Raw genomic sequence first — 23,847 nt, forward strand, 5'->3', positions numbered from 1 at the left:
AATAAAACCAGAATGCAAATCAAATCAGTACCTGACACACTGCAAGTACACTTTAAATACACTGTAATTTTAAGGCTTATCACCTCTTTTCCTTCTCTCAGTAACTTTTCTCAGATAAAGCCATACTTCCGTGCATTGCTGTACATCTTTAATTAATTAATTAATCAATAAATAAGGAGGTTGAAAAACAGAGGCTGAGATACGTTAAATGATATTTGTCTGTCTCTTCTACCCTCAACAGTGTTAAGGAGCAGGTTAGCTGGCACACAGAACCAAGGCAAGCACTTCTCTAAACAAAGAGCTCCCAAACAGTTTCTCATCTCAAAAAGCAGCACCCTCTGTCTACTGTAAAGCCGCAGGGGCTCAGTGGCATTTCCCCCAGGGCCACCTTCATCTGTCTACTCACTGTCCATAGAGTTGCAAATACAGGTAAGGTGCACTTGACATTACTGAAAGCTGACAGCTCATGGAAAAGTAAAAGGGGTAAACAGTAACATAAAGTGCAGATTACTTATTACTATTTTCATGTTGGTTTGAGTACCTTTTCTTAATTTCAAAAGCAGACAAATCAAAAGGGAAAAGTTAAGAGACACCATAGGAAGTGATGAAGATGTAGCAGTGTTTTGTTGGGTTTTTGGTTTTGTTTTTTTTTTTTAATTAAGGTAAAGGCACCTTCTATTTTTGCCTTAACATGAAAAGACTCCCAGCAGCATACAGAATACATTTCCCTTAAGAAACTGTTTGTTTATTTTTAATTCAAAATGGAGCAGCCACAAGTGAAGCACCAGTGGGAAAAAGAAAATCACATGGGTTAGATTATTAATTTCTATTAACAACACTAAGTCTCATCTTAATGAAACTGCTGGAAGCAGGGGATTAAAGGAAGAAGAAATGAGTGTAAGGACAGATGGAATATCAGGAAACAAGAAACAAAGACAAATAAGACAGCTGTAATGAGGAAAGACAGGTAAGTATCATTGTGGGTTTTCTGTTTGGCTTTAATTGTTTTAATTTTACTAAATACAATGTGTTCTTAAAAGCAATGAAATAGGCAAAACTACTTCACTCCTACGTTTGATGCCACCACAGAACCTGCGTAGGTGACACAGGGATTAATATCAAACACACAAAAGGGGACTCTGCTCAGGGTGAGAGATTTATCCGAGAGGAGAAATGCATTTAAAACTAACAGCTCCAGTTAGCTGGATGCAAATGCCGAGAAGATTTTGCCTTGTTTCCTAACTTCCCCAAAAGGATCAAACCAAAGTTAACATGCTGAAGTGATTTTGAACACAGCATTACCAGGCACAGCCCACTTCGGAATACAAAGAGCAGTAGCAGGTGCTAAGGTATTCGCCACCGGTCCCAGGTCGGGATGTCTGCTTGCCAGCCCTCCGACTCAGTCCACTCTTTCCCCGAGCAGGCTATCCGAACAGTAAGCTGTGGGAAACTGAATTTCCATAGGGCATTTCAGGTGAAAAACCGTACTTCTTGAAAATAGAGACAGTGCTTTAATGGATCTGCTTTGTGTCATTTTATATGCACATCTCTTTACAGACACCTAGTAATTCATCTAATAAAAATCCTATCACTGACGGAAAGTAAAACTGCGCAGAAAGGACTGCCAGTGCTGTTAGCTGCCTGTTCCTAGGAGATGAAGCATTAGAGGGAGAAGTTACAAGGCAAGAAAGAAACACAGCAACACGCCGACACCCTCCCCCCCACACCCCGAGCGCTCGCTCCTCAGCGGACCTTGCCGCACCTGCCCGCGCAGAGGTGCGCGCTGCGCCCGCGGCCGCTCGGATGCACCCGGTCCATTTGGTGCCCTGCGGGAGGGAAGCTGGCGGCTCTGCGGCAGGGAAGCAGCGGGACCGCGGGGTCGCTGCCCCGTCCCACCCGCAGCGGGACGCAGCGCCAATCGCAGCCCGCCTCTGGCCCGCCCCGGTCCCGGCGCGGCGCGGCACACTCACTGGTTGTGGTAGCCGAGCGGGTCGGAGATGCACAGCTCGGAAATGTCCATCAGTCCAGTTTGAGCATTCCCGGTTGGAGAGGAGAAAAAAAAAAAACAAGAAAAAGAAAGAAAGGGGAAATAAAAAATGAAAGAAAAAGAACGAGAGAACTAAACTGCAGCGGCCGGGGAGGGCGCGGAACCCCGAGAACAGAAGCCGGACAGAGCCGGGTGGCGGGGCAGAGGCGGCGGGAGGCGGCGCCGCTCCGCTCTGATCCCGCACCCGCGTGCGGACACACTGACGGCGGCAGGAGGCGGGCGGAACGCAGGACACGGCCACGGGGGATTTCGCCGCCCCGAGCCCCGCTGTAGCTTTAACGCCGAGAGACGGATGAAGACGGCAGGGCGGCTATTGGCTCCTGCGCAGGGGCTGGGCTTGGAGCGTGGCTGGGGGAGGCACGGCCAAGGGGGCCGCCGGACACAGACCCGGCAGCGCAGCGCGTCCGGCAGCCCCGAGCGGCCCCAGCTCCCCCGGGATAGTCGGCGGGGCGTCCCGGACTGGGGCCGGAGGAGTTGGGGTGCACTGCGGGCCGCAGGCCGAGCTGACCCTGGCACCGCAGCTGGGACGGCGGCGACGGCGGCAGCGCGGGTGACATCAATTCGCGGCTCCAGCCCAGTCCCACCACGGGAACCATCGCAGCGGCAGCGCACGCTCTTCCCGCTTAACCACTGATCTGCTTCTCGTGGGCCCGGCTGTAGAGTTTAGGGTTAAGGTGAAGGGTGCACCATGGGCTACTTACATGGGCAGGCCGTGTGCCGCTTTGCACACGCCCGCCCCAGGCACCGGTACACTCAGAGACACGACTCCACACACACGCACTCCGCGCACATGCATAGATCCACGTCTCACGCGGACAAAGCCTAATTGCTGTGCTCCGACTCCCGCTTCCCCATACACATGCAAACTAACGCAGGCAGAAAAGTGCCCGAGTCCCATTTCAAAGCAGTGTAATTCAGTGCAGCCTAGGAAACCCAGCAAGTAAGGTCAGAATCAGATATTCAGGATAACAGCACATACTCCCAGGCACAGAACCCATAGATACAGACCCTCAGAGATCTTCACAAACATCAGAACTAGCACACACAACCAGCCGCACAAAAGACAGTTTCAAAGCTCTGCATATATCCTGGCTGTTGTTGGAGTCAGTGTGCTTTCGCAATTCCCATTCACATTCCCATACTCATACAGTTCCACTGCCTATCTACAGCAGCGTTTCAGTACCTGTCTGAAGATCCCTTTCCATATCAGCAGTTGAGCCTCTCAGGCACACGCAGTCTTGCACAGGAAGCCTGACTCACAGAGCTGTCCTTACAGGGTCTAGCTGTCCACTGCTCAAATATGTAAAAATACTCTCAACAGTTAAACAAGACATAGAGGCCTTTTTAAAAGGAAAACACACACACACATCTGGATAAAAGCTTCATTCTCTTATGTCAGGCAAATAAAAAGGAAAAAGTAGGAACTAAAAGGATATTTCTTAATACCAACCCCAGTTGAGGTTGATATTATATCAACCCTAATTTGAGGCAAGACTGTACACCGCCAGGAGAAGCAAAGGGCAGACTAGAGCTTTTCAGATGAGATGGCACAGAAGAAAATGCAGTGTGGTTCAGCTATAAAGATGGCAATAAATGCTAAGATTAGGCTAAAACTTTTCACACTATCAGTATTCTACAAATACTATCAGAAATACTATCAGTATTTGTAGAAACTTAAGAAGATTCAAAAAAAGAAGAATGGCCAAAATTGACAGCCAGTATATGCCATCCTTGCTTTATTGAAGTCTATCAGTGCGACTTGCTCGCTACCTCCTCTACCTGAGATGTCATACAAACTGTGTGCCCCAGTGCATACCCAGGCTGTGTCAGGACAAACTGTGATTCTGATCAACTATCCTTTAGACAGAACAGCTTAAAGATGTCAAAACAGAGGTGTTTTATGGTGAAAGAGACACCTGAAGATGGCAGAGAAATCATGTTAGTTTAGAACATCAGGAGACACAGCAAAGTCTCATTAACAGTTTTAATGCAGCAGAATCTGATTGCTTGAATTTTGCAGGTGACACAGTTAAAACAGTTAATTAATACAAATGGAGCATATATATACATACACCTTTGTTTACCTAAGTGATCAGCCCAGCAGAAACTCTAAGATGCTTTAACTGTTGAAGATAGAAGACAATCTTTTGTAGGGCCCGAGATTGTAAGCAAGGAGTCTCACATTGACCATACGGTAGAACATCTGACCCAAGCAGAAGCAAGAAGGATAAAAACAGCACCGGTGTGCTTCTAACAGAAATCTGAGGTCAGAGAGAAACTCACTGATGACCTAGCTGCCCACTGAAGAAGATTCCTGATGCACAGTAGCAAGAGGGGCTGTAAGAGGCAGACAGGGTCAGGGCCTGGGCAGGCTACAGTTCAAGAGCAGAACATCTGCAGTGAGCCGATTTTGATGGAAAACAATTTTCTCCAGAAAGAGGCACCCTGGCTGGATCCTGTGCAAAGACTAACCCTGGTGTGGGCCCTTGATGAATGGGAGACCATGGTGGCAACAGCCTGGCAGGCAGGTTCTGCTCGCCCAATAGCCCATGTTTTCATTTCGTACTTTAACTTCTATTTAGGCTGAGGTTAGGCAAGCAGGGAGCCATGTGATTGCTGGGCACAAGGTCCACAGAGCTGAATTAACTGATCTAAACAGTACAATGGTGAGTTTGTACTCTAGAAATGGGCTGCTGCTGACAGAGAACTGCCTGGGTAAGGTGGGTATTTAGAGTGGTGCAGAAATGTAACATTAATTTCTTCTGACTCAGTGCAGATGGACAAATGAAGCTTCCTCTGCCTTGACAATAGCTGTGCAGAGGCCTGGCTCTTCCTTTCTGAGACAGATAGAAAGGAATAGCCTCTGCCTGATCTGCCAACCTGAATTTCCCAAGTAAGAGGACTAGAGTCCTGCAGGCTGATTGTGGAACTTCAGGAGCCTTCACCTTTTGAAAACCCCTTCACACACCAGTGCTCACTGAGCTCTTCTCACAGTTTTTGCCAATTTCTCTTTCCCCCAAAGAATAAAGAAGGAAACACTGATCACAACATCCTTCTGATAGGTATGTTTTTTAAAAAAGTACTAGGACTGCAAGATTAAGCTACTAGATCTCAAGCCCAAAACCTCAGTTTGGGTAAATACAAGGCAGAACTGCACATGCAACAGCAGCACTGGGTTGCTTTGTAAGCATGGCCTTTGTTTGCCGTCCCTACCAAATCCTGCCCTGAACTGCTGCTCTCTTATTGTGGGAGGGGCAGCAGCAGTCCTGGCCACACCATCCACGGCCTCTGAGCAGAGCATATCCACAGGTGCTCCAGTGTGTGATAACTTTCATAAGGCAACCTCTGGCTTTTGAGGTTACCAGTTCTCCTCACACTCAATCAAGATGCAGAGCAACAACTTTCCATCATGAAATGATGGAAATGAGCATTAGCCTCAGACAGACCACAGTTGGAGTGGTATAGGTGATGGAACATTAGGCAATATCAGTTCTTTGAGACACGCAATCCCACTCCTCAGAAAGCACTGCGAAGACATTTGCTGCCTCTTCCAAGAGATGACGGATACTTTCTTTGGAGACTTTCCCCCAATCCTTTAATGACTAATCTGTTGATAGATTAATTTTTTACTTTTTTAAACTTTTATCATGGCATAATGATCAACTTTCCAGCAAGCTGACTGATTGACTGACAGAAATTTCATTTTCTCTAATATAGGAGTAACCAGCAAATCATGCCAAACAAACTTGATTTCACTTGTTGATAAGGCTAGTTTTTTTGTGAATAAGGAAAATGCAACAGAGGGAGAGATCTAGTTACTTTGGAATTTTTTCCCTTTATGAAGGCCCTATTATTGTGTTCTCACAAGGAAGCCAGTGAAGTGGTATCTGCATGGGGCAGAAAATGCACATAGTAATTAGAAGACCTAAGATGGGCAGAAGGGACTTCTGTACACACATTCTTATCTTGCCTGGAGAGGAAGGATGAGTTCAATGACAAGATAACTTTCCCAGCCCGTCTCCCTTAAGGAAACAGTTAGGGGTCATTGTGATAAATTTAGAAGACAACCCTTTCACACTTGAGGCCAATAGTATTGCTTGGATTTGACACAAGTCACTGTTGCATGCCCTGATCCCTCTGCTTTGCAAGGCTAGTGTAGCCCTGAAGAAAAACTTAGGTCCCCTGAGCACAGGTCCATGAGCGCTGGTAGGGTTTCACCACTCCCACATATATCCCCTTCCACAGCAAATAGCTATGCCAGATACAGACTTCATCTATGAGACCAAAACAGCCTTTTTTTAATTTTGGCTCTAGTCCATTTTCCCTTACTACACCCAAAAAACCAGTTTGCTCTGCCCATCAAAGGCAATGTCTTACTTCCTACTAAACTCCAACAGATTTCCTCCCTCACACACTCCCCCCCCCCCAAAAAAAAATGGACTTAAGAACAATATGCTTCCATCTAAAAGGTATCACCACCATCACTTCTTAAACTCAACATCTACTTAAGCAGGAAATAGTTTCTATGTTGTAATTTTTATATAACTGCCTATCTGAATGCTCTTCAAGCATTTCCTAGTCTTTAAAACGTGTTATAATTCTCAACCTACAGGCTACCAAGTGGTATCATAAAGAGGTTATGTGGCTTGCCCCAGATCAATCTGCACAAATCTGTAGCAGAGCAAGAGTCTGAATACAAGTGTCCCAACCCTTCCTGTACTGCTTTGAATGAGAATTCTCTGTCACAATTAATTTCTGTGCTTGGATATAACAGTCTTAGAAGCTGTGAGATAAGACAAATATAGTCCCTACACTGCCAATGAAAAGTCAAGACTTTCTTTTAATAACCTGTATTTCGTAAGGGCAGTGCTGTTTTGTGTCCTTCCATACCTGCTTTTTTCTTACTAGCAGGACTCTATTCCAGAGTAGAATTCATTCCTGATGAAATCTTAGGTGAACCTACACATGCGGATGCATACACACACAAAGACAAACCAGGTGAAGCCACACTAACTTTTGTAAAATTCAAAACAAGGCATTACAGTAAGAGGCAGGCACAGAGTATTTTACCAAATGGGAAAGAATAAAGACAATGGGAAGTGAGATACCATTTTCCAGATTTTGGGAGAACTTGAGGTAAGAAACATAAAGAGACGCAGGAGAAATTATGTAGCTGGGATTATGCCTTCTGCTCCCTTTTGCATCATCAGCTAGCTGGATATTTGATAGGAACTTCCATCCTCCTTGCCCAGAAAAACTGCAGTGTACTTGCTTGCATGTTTTGCCGATCCTCAGTTGGTCTTTGCCTAACTCTTGTTTAACTGAGCAGTCAGAAACCTTCCTCAAAAAAAAACAGGTAATTAGAGAAGTAGTGAGGGAGATCAGAAAAAGAGGGGATGCTTGTTCATTTCTCTAATTTGGGAAGATGATATGCTGGTTTTCTCTCTAAGCCCATGCATTCTCAGGACCCTAATATTCACAGTACCAGCATAATCACTAAACGGATCAAAAGAAGTATCTGTCTTGTCATGACAAATAGGTTACTGTTATGCTGCAAGCAAAGAATTAACATTTTTGGCATGTGCAATTTGAATACTATGACATGACAACAGCGCACAAGTGTGCAATTTCCTCTTAGCTGGGTTGTTTAAGTAGGTAACAGAGTCTTCCAGCAAAGTGATGTAGGCAATTAAAGAAGCAAAGCAGTGAAAGGACTTTTTTCATGTAGGGTATAACGGATGAAGAAAGCAAGGATTAAAGACCATCCTTTCTCTTCAGGAACCTCCATCTGGCCTCATCTGGGCACAGTCAATAGAAGACTTATTGACTTCACCAGGTCAGCCAGGCCAAATGCAGAGGAGCTCACTCACAGTGGATCTATGCAAAAGTATTTAACAGTGAGATGAATCTGCAGGTCCCAAGTGACATTAGGAAACCTGATGCACAACAGTCTAGAAAAAGCAGAGATCATCTGATGATCAGGACTGCTCTCCTGGTCACCTTCTCCAGCCTCAGAATATTCCAGTTTCTAACAGTAAGGGGCTACAGGTTTTGGCTAGTGTCAGACCTCTAGAGCTGGCTTCCTTCTGACACGCTCTATCAGTAGCAAAACTGCAAGTCTCCTCTGCTCTGCATCTCCAAACACCTAAACACATGACCATTTTGAAAATTCGTTCTCTACCAATTTCAGTGTTTGGACAACAACACAGATTTTTTTTCACAACTCCCTCTTGTGTTTATTTATTATTTGAACTACATTTATTTCACTTTCTGGACAAGAGCAAATTGTAGTGACACATTATCCAATTAGACAGCTTTGCCAGAAAGCCCTATCCCAAGCTTCTTAACATACTTCTAACTTCTGAATTCCATCAACTGTATCTCATTCAGATACCTGCAGTAAAACACATTAGGAAATCACTGCTCTGTCTACAAGTCATTAACATTCAAACACTATGCCTATGGATCACTAATGATCGTGGTTTTGCAGTACTTTTTCAAACAAGAAATGGAAAATGAAAAGCAATCCTTGCCTATACCACAAAACCTCATTTAGAAGAGGCAGGGTAACTCAGGACCATATAAGCACATCTGCATTAGCACATATGTATGCACATACAGTATCAAGAAGGTAGCCAGTCACAAGGAGATGGATGCTGGTTACCAGAAAAAAAAAAGCTTTTCTATGTAAAGAGAAGGCCAGGCTTCACTAGCTCAGTCCTCCTTCTGTTATGCAGCACTGTGTACTCCAAAATATAGCAATGTCTCTCATGTGGAATATACATCACTGGATTTCAAAAAAAAATACCTTCATCCTTCAAAGTCACATGTTGCCAGCTCGACCAGTCCTGTGGCAGCATTAGAAAAGATTACTTTGAGTACCATTGTTAAGGCAAACTCAAATCTCAGTCCCATGGGGTCTGAGGGTGACTTTGGTGATGCAGACTCCTAGCAACAGGTCCCCTTGGTCTCCACAGGGCTTACAAAGTAAACTCCAGGTTTGGTCTTTTGCTCATCAGGTGTTCGTTCAACACCTTTATTTTAGCAATGATCAAAGATTACTACTGCCTCCCCAGTCTGCTCCTCTGGTGAACATACCCGTCTTCCATTAAATATTTACAGTCAGTTGAACTCAGTAGTACTCAACTAATCTTCTAGACCTTGCCCCTCAACATTTGGCAGTATTTCATAACTCATGTAGTCAGCAACTCAGCAAAGGTTGTATGATACAACCTTCAGAAGCTGTTGCTAGCAGATTCAACATAGGAACCACACAATCTGGGGACAGCACTGCTCCTCGTTAAGACCACTGCTTTTTCTGAGTAACAAGAAGTTAGAAGCATGACAGGAGGATGATGATAGGAGAGAGACTGCCACTGCTTCACATGCAGAGGTCTGCCAAACAGTCAATGACATAGCACCCAGGAGGGCCCTCCCTTGTTTGTGAGGGGGAAGGTACCAGGCAAGTCTAGCTTGAGAGACCACTTTGCTTCCAGGGATTCATTTCAAGAGGAGAGTCATTAAAATCCTTGGTCAAGCAGGGTGTTTAAAACAAACATAAAATGTAGGTGATTAGCACTGATTAGCCAGCAATCGTTTGGTTTGAATCAGCCTATTTAGCATTATAGCCATAGGAATGGCATTTGCATTCCAACCAGCTAGACTAGTGCCTCTACCAAAGGCACTATGGGACCCTCATTGGCCTGCAGCACAAGGCTGTACTACGACACATCATATAGGTTACCTGATCAGCACTGCAAGGATGTTCAGAAAATGTCTTGCATGTCCTGCTGCCCAGCAGGCATGTTCTGCCTGAGGTAGCAGTACTAATACTTCCAGAAATACAGAATACTTCTGCATAGACAAACCTAGATGACACCTATCAGATGAGCAATAAATATCTCCAGGACTTGCACTAAGAAACAAAGCGAGCACCTCTAGATTTAGCTATATATTTGCTATGTAGAGACCACTTTTATTTTAGCTACTACAATCCCTCTCTACAAAGTACAAGTGCACCAATACAAGCCCTAAATATCTGGCAAGCTGTCAAGTGCCCATTAATGTGATGCCGTCGGTCAGCTGAACAGACAGGTGAGAACCTACATTCCTAACTTATGTTCCCAAATGTTTACCTACACACTGAGGGGCAAAGGGTAAGCAAGCGCTTAGGTGTCACAGTGATTAGCTCTCCCAGTAGTAAAAGAGACCCCCAAAGGTTCTGTGTCTTAGAGTGGTGTAAGAGTTATTAGATGTCTGCAGGATGTCCACAAGCATCACATGTGTCCAGTGCTCTCAAGCAATGCTAGCTGCAGTACCCTGGGAGGTGCCCTGTAGAGGTTTGTCAAAACAAGGCATGGGGCAGCCTGGTAGAACCTGTAAACTGTAGCTTCACCTGCACTGCTATACTCCTTCACCTCAGCCAAAACTATTGAAACACCATATAAATAGTCCCCAGAACCATCTCGCTAAAGAAATTTTTCTTCCAAAAACAGCAGGAGAAGCTGGGTCATCAGATGAGGGTGAAATTGGTTTAAAAGCCATTAAGAAAGCAACCTAGGCATTCAGGAGCAATCACAGCTGCTTGGACTGATCAGGAGAGACAGAAGGAATTACTTATTTATGGACTTCCTGCTCTCCCTGAGCGGGTGTCTCTGCTAGGGAAGCTTTAAGAGGAGTAGGGAGCAGGAGGAAGGTGCTGCTTGGAATCCTCCAGAGGTTTTCCTGGCCTAGGCCTCAGGAGAGTTAAAGACAGTTCATGCCCAAAGAATCCAGAAGCCATCAACTTGTCTTTCTCAGAGCAGGAAAAGCTAGAAGGAGCATCACACAGGTCTCTGCTGGGAAAGAGCACACAGAGAGCCCACAGCTCCCAGGTTGCCATGCAAGCTTTGCACAGTTTACGGTAAGATCCCTCCAGAGCAGCAGTGCTTGAGAACACAGCCATTTCTCTCTTCTTGTGGTTCAGCTGCTTCCCTTTAAACACAGATCAAGTGTCTCTAGGGACTCAGCAAGCATTTAACAGACCTGCCTGATGGAAGGACCTCCAATGAGAAAACCAAGACCTGAAACTCCCAATAGACATTCTTAATCCAGTCCACAGCTGATAAAGCAACCCTGAAGTTACATGCAGATCCTAACTGCACAGAAAGCACACCAGTCTAGTCTGTATCCAAACCTCATCCAAACATCCTAAATTTAAGGGGGAGGGAAGGACTAGCAGATTAAACAGGAGGAAGTATATGAATTTTAAAAGTCAGCATGGAAATACAGAATTCTTGATACTGTATGAAGAATTTCTTTTCAAGATATAGTACTCTCTTTGCTGATGCAATTTCTTATTGTTTCCTCAAACTGGAGAATAAAGAGGAGTTATTCCCTAAAATCACAGTGTTCCGTTCAGTATTCAGAGTTGACCCTTCACCACTAGCTAAAAATGAGTTGCAGAGACAGGCAGATCTGCCATCTACCCTTTTGTTCTGGCTCTGGTCAGAGGGCCACACAGGGGAACCTGAAGACTACCAACCACCACTAGAATTTGTTACTGGAAGATGCTGTAGAAGAGTAGCATTACAAAAGGGTCACTGATGGAGACTGAACAGATAATGTGAGTGGTACAGGTTGCACTGTGTCAATTTGTGTCTCCCTGCAATTCATTACCGATGAGATGCCAGCAATTGAGATGAAAAGGGCAGGAGCAGACAGCAAACTACTGCTTTAAACACATCTCATTCAACATTCCCAGTTTATTCCTGTTTTCTCTCTGTCTGTATATCTTGCATTACTCCCCAGCAATTCTTCCTTATTTCTGGTCTCAAATCAGTATGCTGTTTTGTGCCATTTAAGCTACTGCAAAACCAGCTGTGGCAGCAAAATAACTCATTAATGCATAAACTGCTTTGGGAAACCTTTGAAAAGGACAGGACTGAAGAACAAAAAGTATCATCTTTGTCAAGATTAGTGATCCACAATAGCCTCAATATCAAAAAGGCACAAAGTCTAGCCACAAGTGTTTTGGTGAGCCTTAACTTAGACTGCCGTCTCCTTAGTCTGCTCCTCCCTACACATAAAGTGATTTCTGCTACTTGTAAATATATAAAAACAGGTTTGTTTTCCCAGTCTATGGTCCTCCAAACAAAGGTCTTATTTGGCCTCTCATGAACCTTCCTTTACTACCCATTCATAGACAGGTTATATTTTTAGGGTTTGTTTAATCTTTGTTTCCCACTATGTGAAGAATTATTAAACACTGGTAACTACTTAGCCCTGGCAGGTGACTGCTCCAGAGAGGGTTGCATCTCCCAGGGAACTAGAACACAGGCTGCCTGGGGAGCTGTTATGCTTTGACCCATTGACTTGTGGCTTGAAAATCACAGAATCATAGAGTAGTTAGGGTTGGAAAGGACCTTAAGATCATCTAGTTGCAGCCCCCCTGCCATGGGCAGGGACACCTCACACTAAACCATGTCACCCAAGGCTCTGTCCAGCCTGGCCTTGAATACCGCCACGGGTGGAGCATTCACAACTTCCTTGGGCAACCCATTCCAGTGCCTCACCACCCTAACAGGAAAGAACTTCCTCCTTATATCCAATCTAAAGTTCCCCTGTTTAAGTTTTAATCTGTTACCCCTTGTCCTATACCTACAGTCCCTAATGAAGAGTCCCTCTCCAGCATCCCTATAGCCCCCCTTCAGATACTGGAAGGCTTCTATGAGGTCTCCACGCAGCCTTCTCTTCTCCAGGCTGAACAGCCCCAATTTTCTCAGCCTGTCTTCATATGGGAGGTGCTCTCCAGTGCCCTGATCATCCTTGTGGCCCTCCTCTGGACTTGTTCCAACAGTTCCATGTCCTTTTTATGTTGAGGACACCAGAACTGCACACAATACTCCAAGTGAGATCTTACAAGAGCAGAGTAGAGGGGCAGGATCACCTCCTTCGACCTGCTGGTCACGCTCCTTTTGATGCAGCCCATGATACAGTTGCCTTTCTGGGCTGCACGCGTCCACTGAAGCCAGCTCCTGTTAAGCTTCTCATAGACCAACACCCCTAAGGTCTTCTACCCAGAGCTTCTCTGAATCTCTGCCCAACCTGTAGGTGTGCCTGGGATTGCTCCAACCCACGTGTAGGACCTTGCAGGGCCAAACCAAATACACTGCTAATTCATAAGTGCTGGGTTATTCATTGTGTGCTTTAACACACATTGTTTGGGAAATTCAATTCATCCATTAATTTGTTAAATACAATGCTTTAGGTTCTAAAATCCTCTGAAGTCTGCAGTGTCCTTTACCCCTTCATGCTCATTTGCCTTTTTTATTTCCCTTTCAACTTGCCAAAATTAAAAAAAAAAAAAAAAAGGCCATTTTGACTCTGTTCCCAGCCAGGCGACCTTGCTTTCAGAGGCTGGCACACCAGCTTCCCCCACCGCAATGGTCAAGTTACAAAAATATAAAGATTTGCTTCCTTGTGAATCACTTCCCATTGAGATTTTTCAGTCACAATAATTTCTGTAGCATTTCTGTGCTTTCACAGTGTCAGTTTTGCAGAAATACACGCACTTCACCTGCACCTATTTACATGCATTTGACAGCCAGGAGGAGGCTTCTTTTTCCCACAAAGGCAAGTGCAGGCCTCTGCAGAGATACCAAATGCCTTCGTACTGCTGCAATCATAGGTGTTCCCCAATGGCATTTGGTATTAGTGATGCCCAGCGTTCACCTCCTCTCCTCAAGGCTTTCTTTGCATGAGAATGTCGCTGCAGTGTAATTCAAGGTACAATTTGAAATAGATTAACTGAAACTGGTGCAAAAGGCACTAATTAGCATTGAAACGAAACCTGTTTAGACATCTAATGAGCAAAAATGAAGCATCCTCAAACTGGCAGGAGAGCATCCACAGTTTGAATTTTCACTAGTTTAAATAGATTGTTTTAAAATTGATGATACTTGAAGTGCACAGCTTCCTTGCATAGAAAAGGTCTTCTCTGGACTGAGGAAACAGCAGCACTTGTAAAATAAATGACTGCCTGTGCAAGGGTGCAACAGCCATTAATGACTACCACAGAGCATCGGGGAGAAGAGGATGAGGAAATAGGGTCAGTTGCTTGCACACAGCTTGTTAGGAAATACTGTATTCAAACTGACTAGCAATAAGCAGCCAGGAAAAGGCATCCAGAAGTGACAGCCAACTAACTGAAGTTTCAGGGATATTCCGATATACTCAGGATCCTCCCTTGACTGAAACCATAAGGGGGAAAAAAAACCCACCTGTGGGTTTTCTGACATTTTCTGACACTCATACAGCATGCACATTACTTAAGGTTGCAGATCTCTTAGCCAGCAGAGGATGCAGATTAGTTACTGTAAAGTGAACACTGCACAGAGCAAGGAAGCACGTCTTGCAGCACTCCTGCCCTACATCCCTACCATCCGCAGCAGCCCACAGAGCCTTGCTAACAAGAAAACCCTCTTGGAAGATGCAGCAGCCTTTGTGGGAGGCTGGGGCCGGAATCCACTCATGTCAAACAGCTCTGTGGACCAGGATGTGACTGCGGCTGGCGAAACATGTTAGCTAATGAAGATTGAGTCAGGCAGGCAGAGATGATCCTCTCAGCCTGTTAATCCACTTAGGGAAGGAGAAGGGAAACCTGAGCTGAATTCCTGTGCCCCCTGCAAGGGACTGTACTGTGCTGGCTTTAGCATCTAGGCAGAGCAAAGTCAGCCATAGCTGAACTGGGGAGAGCTCTGGGTGCAAGACTAGTGCTTTTGGGAGAAAGGAGTAGGAGCAGAGGCAGGGAACAGCAATCCCCAAGAAGAGAGCCAGGGTCGGATGTTGTGTCCGCTGAGAACTAATGGAGCAAATTGAAGTTTACTTGCCTTCTCACCAGAAGAAAGCAAGAAGAGGCTCAATGAGAGCTTTTGCCCAACAGCAGAGCAGGGAGAACACACACACCTTTCATGCTTTTCACAGGGCAAAAAGGCTTCCCGTGAGGTCAACTGGAATTCCTGGGTTAGAAAGTCAGAGCCAGCGTTTACACCTCGAACACCCATTCCACCAGCACCAACTCCCGCTCTGTTTAACTGGCAGTTTGCGATCATGATGGGTGCCAATCCCAGGAAATGTCAGATTATCCTTAACCACTAGAGGGTGCTCCCCATCTCAAAGACGGAGTCAATGTCACAGATGCACCCAGACAGGTAGAGGAGCAATCATGGAATCTGAGTAAGGGGGAAATTAGAAAATAAATAATAAATAATAATTAACCAATCTGATCCTGAGCCTCACCAATGTTTCCCCATCCCTCCTGGCTGGGCAAGGGAAGGCCCTCTGACCCATTTGTCCTCTGCATCATGCTCAGTCAGGTGATATTTCTCACATTAGTGATTAAATCACTTTTATTCTTTTCGCCTACATTGTGTATCCAGAGCAGCAAATAAACATTTTTCCATTTGCCAGGCCTGTATGTAAAGAGCAAGACTCTGATTTGTCTGCCTCTGAGCACTATTAGGATCACATCCAACTTTTGCCATGCCAAGGCCTGACTTACTCTGCTGCACTGCCACAGGAGCATGGGGGCCACTAGTCCATATGTTCACGTTAATTTTCCCCACTCTGTCCTAACACAGTTTTCCAGAGAGCAAAGTACCTGTTGCGCAGAGATGCCTCAGGATGGTGTTTTCAAAACATCAGTTTTGGAGCACTAACACTACCTGTCAACAAGACACCTGTAGGGAAAGACTGTTCACTTTGTTAATGCAGTGCTCCCACAGCCTCTGCCATCAAAGGGAAGCAAAGGCGTCCAACTGAGGTTGCACGCTCAGGAGCTGTGCACCTGGCAACACGCCACCTTGGGCCTCAGCTTCCCGTTTGTATAGGTTAGAAGTAATACCCCAGAGTTGCATCACATGTGAAGAACAAAGCAGTTAGGATTAAATCATAATGATTATATTGCACCCTGAGATTCAGAAAAGAATGAGTTTAAAGCATGCCAAGTAAAACCAGGCACCTATGCAAAACAGACTAGCTCTGCTGATGTGTCTGGCATAACATCTGTTTGTCCCAGCCCCTGCTTACTTTGATAGTCCAGGTCTGCATATCCCATGGGGAAACCAGCTCTCATTGATGGCTGCCACCCAGCACACGTGCTGCATCTTGCTGTCTGAACAAGAACAGATTGTTGTATTTTTTTTCATTGCTCCTTTCTCTCTCCTTTGGACAGTAGTGCCAGGTCCTGTCCAAGGGGATTTTTGTCAAAGTTCCTGCTCTTGGGTACCCTGGCATCACTTTTTCTTCTGTCCTCTTTAAATCATGCAATACATTTGTCTGAAGAAAATGTTAAATTGAGCAATTAAACCACTGAACAAAAGGACACATAGTCTCTTACACAGGTTAAAATGTGTTCGATAGGTTTGGATTACTTAATTTCCAGAATGAACCATTATCTGCAGCAAATGTGGGAGCCAGTGCTTTCCTAGTCATCAACTGGCCAACAGTCATCCTCGAGGGAGCACCACATCATACTGTCTAAATAGGCCAATTAATACTCTTCATATTTGAGTTTGTGAATGGCGAAGAGAAGGGGAAAATATAAGAGGAAAATATTTTATGGTATGTTTCTTAGACATTTGCAACAGACAATTTTACTTCCTACAAACCCTATGTCAGGGGTATGTGTCACAGCTCCGCTTCTTGAGCTATTCATAACATTCTGCCTTGGAATTATAGCAAATACCAGGTATGCTTTGGGAAGGTTAACCAGCATTTGCACCTTCACCATACCAGCACCGTTTTCAACTTTTCAACTTGATGGGTTTTAACACTACTCCATTACCATTACGCTCATTATACATTTATTCCTAAACATGCACATAATCAGTCATCAAAAAAGTGGCTATTTAGAATCAGATATTTTGACCACTACATTTCTGCATACTTTTGCTAGGAGCTTAAACTTTGCCATTCTTCCTCCACCCATTTACAGAAAAGACTTTTAAAGTCATTTCGTAGCCCTAGTGACATTCTCCTCTCTTGCATATTGCTGTATGGGAAAATTACTGTGGCTTTTATTGTTTTAATTACTGCTAGCAGGTTGTAAGTTCTCAAATATCCCCAAGTCCTTCATTGTTATGAACAGCAACACCCAAGCGCCAATTCTGCTCATGATGGCAAATTTCAGGGTCAGTTCTGCCTCCTTCACTCACAGCAATCTGCACCTCAGTGGAGGTTACAACTTCTGGAATACGTAATATATAAGATAAGCAGGTTTTGACTACCTGCAATTAGTTGATCTGCAACTACATGAAATGGCAACACTTAATCCAAATGGAGAGGCTGGGACAACACCATCTTACAGCAGATAAATGTGTGAAGCATGACAGGACCCGTGAAACAAAGACAAACAAAAAATGTGTATGTTAAATAGGACAGACTACAAATGAAGTCAAGTATTAGGAAATGCAGTTGTGTTTACTTGTGAGAAATACTCTTAGCTCTCATGTACATATGCATTATTTTATAGCCCTTAATTACATGATCATATTTTTTCACAGTACCCCATCTCACACTGCACTTAGAAGGGATTGTTCCCATGTACCGAGCAGCTAGTTGAGATGCTGGTTTCTGTTCATTGTTCAGTGTGTGGCCCCAGGCCTTATTTACCGCATATTATTCAAACCTAACTCTACAGATTTATTAATTTCCTTATGTGTTTTTCTATGGGCTTATCATTACATTGTCCAAGAGCTTCACCAGCCCAAGATCATTTATTTTTCATACTTCTCTATGAGGGGAGGGGGTATTTTTATTCCCATTTTACAGGTGAATGACCGAAGACTGTATTAAAAGGCATTTGCCAATTCTGGGTGCCCATTCTGAGACACCAGCAGCCTGAGTGATCTGTGCTTGTATAGAACTTTGGGTTCAGTGGATTCCTGTTCATTTGCATCTGTATGCACTCAGTGTTTCTGTAAAGCAGTTCCTCTGGGATCTAAAAAGTCCCCTATAAAATAAGGAACACACAATTAAATAACCACTGGCATAACAGCTGCTTTAAGAACCCTGAAACCTATTATACAGAAATGATCACAGAAAAAAAGTCAACTGGCAGGTTAGAATGTCACTGCTTCAGCTATAAAAACTTCCCTTTCTCTTCTGCAATCTCCTTGTCTCACTCAGTACACACCTGACAAATGAGGCAGGGGTCCTACAGATGGTCTTTTTCATTGTGCAACTCTGATTTATCTCAGAGCATGTCCATCGTATGCAGTGAATGAGGCAGGGGTCCTGTGGAAGAAACAGCACACAGTGACATAGCTAAAACATAGAGTTGTATAAGACACGCAGTTGGCTAGACAGAAGTGCACACAGAGAATAACTGGTCTTTCCCCAGTTTTCAGTTCTTGTATAAGCACCTTTCAAAGTACCCTGTTCACAGAGTTTGTTGTTTATTTTACAATGAACAAACTCTCTCATGATGTATCACGAGGACACTTTGGTGGATTATCAGAAGAGATGAATTTATCACAGGGACCACTACAACCAAAGTAGTGGAGTAAATGGCTGCAAGGGTAACTTAACTGCCTTTGTAAAGATTAACATGAGGGGCATGAAACACTGGGTGTATTTCAGACACCAGTGACAGCTGAGGAATAACAATACAGAGGCTCTTCCAACAATTCAATCCAAGTCATGCCTCTTGCTCTCTTCTCTCGCAGACCAATACAGCCAACTTCCTTCTCTTCACTGCCTTTACCTTCTCACCCCAACCTTTTCCTTTGCTCTCATCTAACTCCTCCAGACTCCATTCTTCCACATTCCACAGTCCAGCCTCCTTGTTCAACAGCTGTTTATAATTATTTGCTTCCCTTCTTCACTTTTTTGCCCACCTCCCCTTGACTTGTCTTTCCATTACTGTTTTGTTGGCCCACTTATTGACACTACCTCTGTTATGGCACAGCCCCTTCTGTCCCTGCAGCCTGGCTCCAGAACACAAGCTGATTTAGAGCTTTGCGAAGAGGAATCTTCTTGATTTGTTTTTAAATGGAAGGTAGGCATAATTCAAGAATATGCCATACTTTCTTTTTTTTTTTTTAAAGTTGGTTTTGATAAAGATTTCCACAAAACAAGTCTATCAAAGGCATAAAAATATTTACAGCAATGATTAAAGCTTGGCAGTGGTATGAACAACTGGAACTAAACTTCACAGGAAGCACTAGTAAAAAATGATGGTGCTACTAGACCATTGTACATGGCAGTGAAAATGAAGACAAAAATTAAAGAAATTGGTTAAGCAAAAAAGCTGCTACTGCCATCTTTTCAAGACTTACTGTGGTTGGGTACATTAGCATTTGGATGTCAGGCCTTTCAAGGAAAGTGCAGTGCTTGTACTCCTTTGAACACTCTCCTGGTAGCTTATAGATGCCAGTGCTTATCTGATGTATGCACTTGCACCCATCTCAAGTTTGCATCAGCTGGATGCATGATCATATACATCTTAACGTTTCACAGAGTCACAGAAAATAGGGATAGGACCAGGTCAGGTGGTTGATGCATCACTACATCCCAACAGAGGATCAGCTATAGCAGCATTATTTTTGACAGATTTTTCTTCTAACCTATTCTGAAAATCTTTCAGCACATCTCAAAGTCTGTTCTAATGCTCCCATATCACAGCTAATAGAAGTTTGTAACATCAAACTGAAATCTCCCACATTGCAACCAAAGCCCATTTACTTCCAGTTCTAACAACAGACATAGCAAATGGCTTAACCACTTCCTCCAGGACAAAGCCGCTTACTGTTTGAAGACACATCCCCCAGACCTTGCCTAGTATCTAGATTTCCACACAGAAACATTAACCTGCCTAACAGAAATAAATTAGCACTCCAATCTCTCTAACTTCATTCATGGGCCTCCAAGTTCAGCAGCTGGAAGGCCACAGATTTTGTATGAACACCTACAACAAGGAACAAAGTTGCAACTAGCAGGCTGGGTTGTGACAGATAACAAGCAAACTTTGCTTCTAGGGGACTCCAAGGGAGTCAGTAGTAACATGTCACTAATGCCTCACTACAGTTACCAAAAATAAAATCAATAAACAAACATGTGTCAGCCCTTCACTGAGGCAAGTCTCCAGCTGGATTCCATTTTTCACTCATTCAAGATCTTGAGCTGAAATTTTGGGAAACTTGAGAAAATACCTGTTGATAAATTATGGCTATCATATATTACATTCAGTGTACTACTAGCTAGAGCAGCAAAATTTCTTAGCTGTCCTTGACAAACCTGAGAGTTGTGCCTATGATCCTGACTTCCAGTACTGTACCTTGAGCACCAATTTCTTCTACTGACCTGCAATGAAGACCTGCCAGATTTCATATGAAACAGCTGTCAGGAAACTGGAAGTTCACATCCTTGGTGTAGGTGGGTATGAGCGTGTACAGAATGGCTGGAGTTGTAACTAGAAATGTTACTAGAAATGTAACTAGAAATGTTACAGGACTTAATATTATTTCAATAATACAGATTTGCCTCCAGTGTTACAAACAGTGAGCTCTCAGGGAAGCCAGGGGCCATTCTGTGCAGATAGGAAACAGAGGGCCCTTCTCTACCATAAGTGTTGTGATGGGAGGAGGCGTACTGGCAGCTCAAAGGCACGTGCAACTGCATGCAACTCTGTACTGTGTATTTGCACAACTGCTGGAGAGCACATCCGTTGGTGATGTTATACACAGGCTTTGGCCAACAGTAAATAAGACAGTGGATTTTGATTCATGAGGGATGACAGGAAATCTATAACATGTGGGTTCTATAATCTGCTCACTACTGCGTAGCAAAATGAAAGAACAACAGTCCAATTACCAAGTCCTTGCTGATCCCAAGATCTTGTTCTGCTCAGAGCAGTTGGATTCTGTTGGCACTAAGGGAAAACAAGCTCTTTGCACAGGCTGTCTTCCATACTGGGATAGCAACAGTATTTTGGAAGCACCAGACTTCAACACAGCTGAAATCAGAGATGATCATGAAGATCAGAGCAAGTTTCTGGACAGTGACAGGCTGCTGAGCTCAGTTTGCCAAAGGACTGCCCATGTGGAAACCGACTTCTGCACTCCACTGCAGATATTATCCCATATCCCTAACACCTGGTTGAGCCAGGAAGCAGTGATCCACCACTGCTGTCTGACCCAACCACTTGGATTGGTAGGGACTGTGAACAGCATTTCCCTGTGATAACACAAACAAATCAGGATGGAGCTCCACAAAAATGAAAAACAGGGCTGTGATCCAGCAGGACACAGCAGTTGGGTTACAAACAGTGTCCAAAACCACCTTAAGGTGAATGAGTCAAAAGCTGGAAGGAGATGTGGATTCTGGGGCCAGGCAGAGGAGGGATGGGTGAAGATATGATTCAGGTGGAGAGCTGGCCCATGGGGGAGCAGGGGGAAAGTCTGTGACAGCAGCAGCCGCAGAGTAGACCGCTTTCACACTGCCAATGCTGAGGACACAGAGAAGAAGGTTTCTTTTTGACAAAATAGCAATGGTGGCAGCTGGAGAGAGGAGGACTGCCAGTTCCAGACAGAAGGAAAAGGAAATAATTTTGCTTCCTACTGTGCAGTGTCAGAAAACCCACAGGGCTGCCCAAGGTAGGGACAGCACAGGACAGCTCAGCTGAGCATCCTGGAAGCTTAGAGGAGATAGTTCTCTCATTTCTCTCTAACCAGACTTACAGTTTTCATTCCTTGTGTCTCTGGCCCTTACCACTTAACACCTTTCAAATCGATTTATCTTCTTCCCCTTAGGAAAGGGGCAAGGGGAGCCTTTCTCTGGCAACAGGTAAACAGTGTGGCAGGGTGGGGAAGGGGGAACAATTTCCGCTCAATCCTTAGCAACTGCTGCCTTTGCTGAACGCACGCTCTGGGGACTGACGTTCTTTCCCTTCTTCCCCCTGCAACTATTCCTGCTGCCACCTCCCCTCCCTTGTTATCTGTCAGTAAACAGTAATTAAAGAAGTGGCCTGCCTGATAGAGCTCCCTCCTGCCCTCACACAGTGCTGCCCTCTCGGACGTGTCTAATTAAAATCCTGATGAGAAGATGAAGAAATCCCAGCAGCTGGAAGTCTGCTGACTCTCCCTGCTCTCGGCCTCTTCATTACTGACGACGAGGAAGAGAGATATAAAGGACCCCGGGAAATACCCTGAAAGACCAATCGATACAACCTTTTGTGGAACATGACGGACCACTCAGGACTGCCTTTTGAACTGTGTGGATAATGAGGATGCTGGAACGTGGCTCACTGCATGGGGCTGATGGGGCTGGACTCCCCCACTAGTCCTGCTACATTGCTGCTCCCAGGAACAGCACACCGGGCCCCTGCAGCTTAGCAGCCACTCACACTGCACAGTGAATTTATACAATTATGATATCTGGGGCACTTGCCCGTCCCCCACCAACCCAAGCTCCTGAAATCATTGCTTGTAGTGCCAGAATACTGTCAAACCTCTAACTGCTCCATAATTTCTGTGCAAACACAGAGCACACATGTGTGTACATACACTACAAAATGCTGAGAACCAGCACAAACCTTCCCTAAATGAAACTAACAACACATGCGATGTGCATACTGCTGTATTTTCATGGACACTCATTCATGGGAACAGTGCATTTTCACTGCTTTCCCAGGATTTTGTGCTAAGGTAAAATTTTTGGTATGCACAAAATGAAACAGCAAAGGTTTACATCATTGTGAATCACCATAACTATATTTAGACACACTTCATTTCATGCAAATACATCCACTAAATATTCCTGTGTTTTTTTCTAATGTGAGATCAGCTTTACATGGAAATAAGACCATTTTCACCAGCAAACTCATATTTATCCAAAGCACCAAAGATGTCATTGCTCTTAGTTTCGAGATGAAATAGAGATGGAAGTAGATCTACTATGCCATCTAAAGTTTGAAAGTGCATCTCAAACACCTGCCTCCATATCCCTTTCGAGCAAGCCCACTGGAGGCACAGTGACCCTGGGATTTAGGATTATGTACAAGAATGGGAGCACATACATGGTTGCAAATACAAGTGCATTCTGTATGTGCATGAGAGAAGTGCATGTTCCATGTGTGGAATCAATGAAAGAGTGATCTGCCTGAGCTCACACCTCCTGCTTCACAAACCACTACTGCTCATGCAATCAGCACCAGTCCAGCAACTGTTGGTGCTCTTTTCAGAGTCCCAGCTAGGTCCTTTGTATGCAGTTTATTCAATAAAGATTAAGTTGTCTTCTTTCCAACTTCACCAATTTTAATTACTTTTCCAGATCATTAAAAAAAAAAAAACAACCAAACAAAAAACCCCACACAACCACCCCCCAAAAAAAAAGCTTGAAAAATGTCTCCCAGAAGTCTCATAAAGCAAAACCTCCTATATTTATTATTATTTTCCAAGTTGCCATAATCCTGCCAGAATATTCGCTTTGTCAACCCAGGCCCAAAGAGAAACCAAGTAATAAATAATTCCTGGACTGGTTTAAGACTGATTTAAACTTGCCAAAAACCCCAAACCATCTCAAAACAAAAAACCCAAACCATCTCAAAACAAACAGTCCATAGTAAAACATAATCAGTAACAGCAAGAAGCAATCAACCAAATGCAGAAGCAACAGACTCAATGGTTAAAGCTTAGGAGTGCTACTGCAAAGGGATTTTGGAGAGACCCTTGGAAAAGACAAGAGTGGCAGCAGAAGGGAGGTCCTGCTGGGAATGATGGCAGAAGCACTGCTGCTGGGAAGCTCACAGCCTCTCATGGCCC

General features: G+C 44.3%; 1 protein-coding gene across 6 annotated transcripts in view; it reads right to left on the minus strand.

The window, feature by feature from the left end:
• ESRRB (estrogen related receptor beta) overlaps positions 1-23,847 on the minus strand; it is a 134,952-nt gene that overhangs the window by 83,049 nt on the left and 28,056 nt on the right. For 2 of the 6 annotated variants that reach the window (XM_057428615.1, XM_057428616.1), the window contains one exon: positions 18,222-18,322. The exons of 1 other annotated variant lie outside the window; for it this stretch is intronic. In XM_057428615.1, the coding sequence (XP_057284598.1) occupies positions 18,222-18,262 (41 nt within the window). In that variant the 5' untranslated portion in view covers positions 18,263-18,322. Of the gene's footprint in view, positions 1-1,970; positions 2,350-14,992; positions 15,073-16,114; positions 16,200-18,221; positions 18,323-23,847 lie in introns of those variants that run through there. 3 more of the 6 variants (XM_057428613.1, XM_057428618.1, XM_057428614.1) reach the window with 3 other exon arrangements.

The sequence above is a fragment of the Pezoporus wallicus genome, unplaced genomic scaffold (assembly GCF_028554395.1).
Source record: "Pezoporus wallicus isolate ANWC-B61680 ecotype Strahan unplaced genomic scaffold, APGP_CSIRO_Pwel_v1 contig_3486, whole genome shotgun sequence".
NCBI classification, from domain to species: Eukaryota; Metazoa; Chordata; class Aves; order Psittaciformes; family Psittacidae; genus Pezoporus; species Pezoporus wallicus.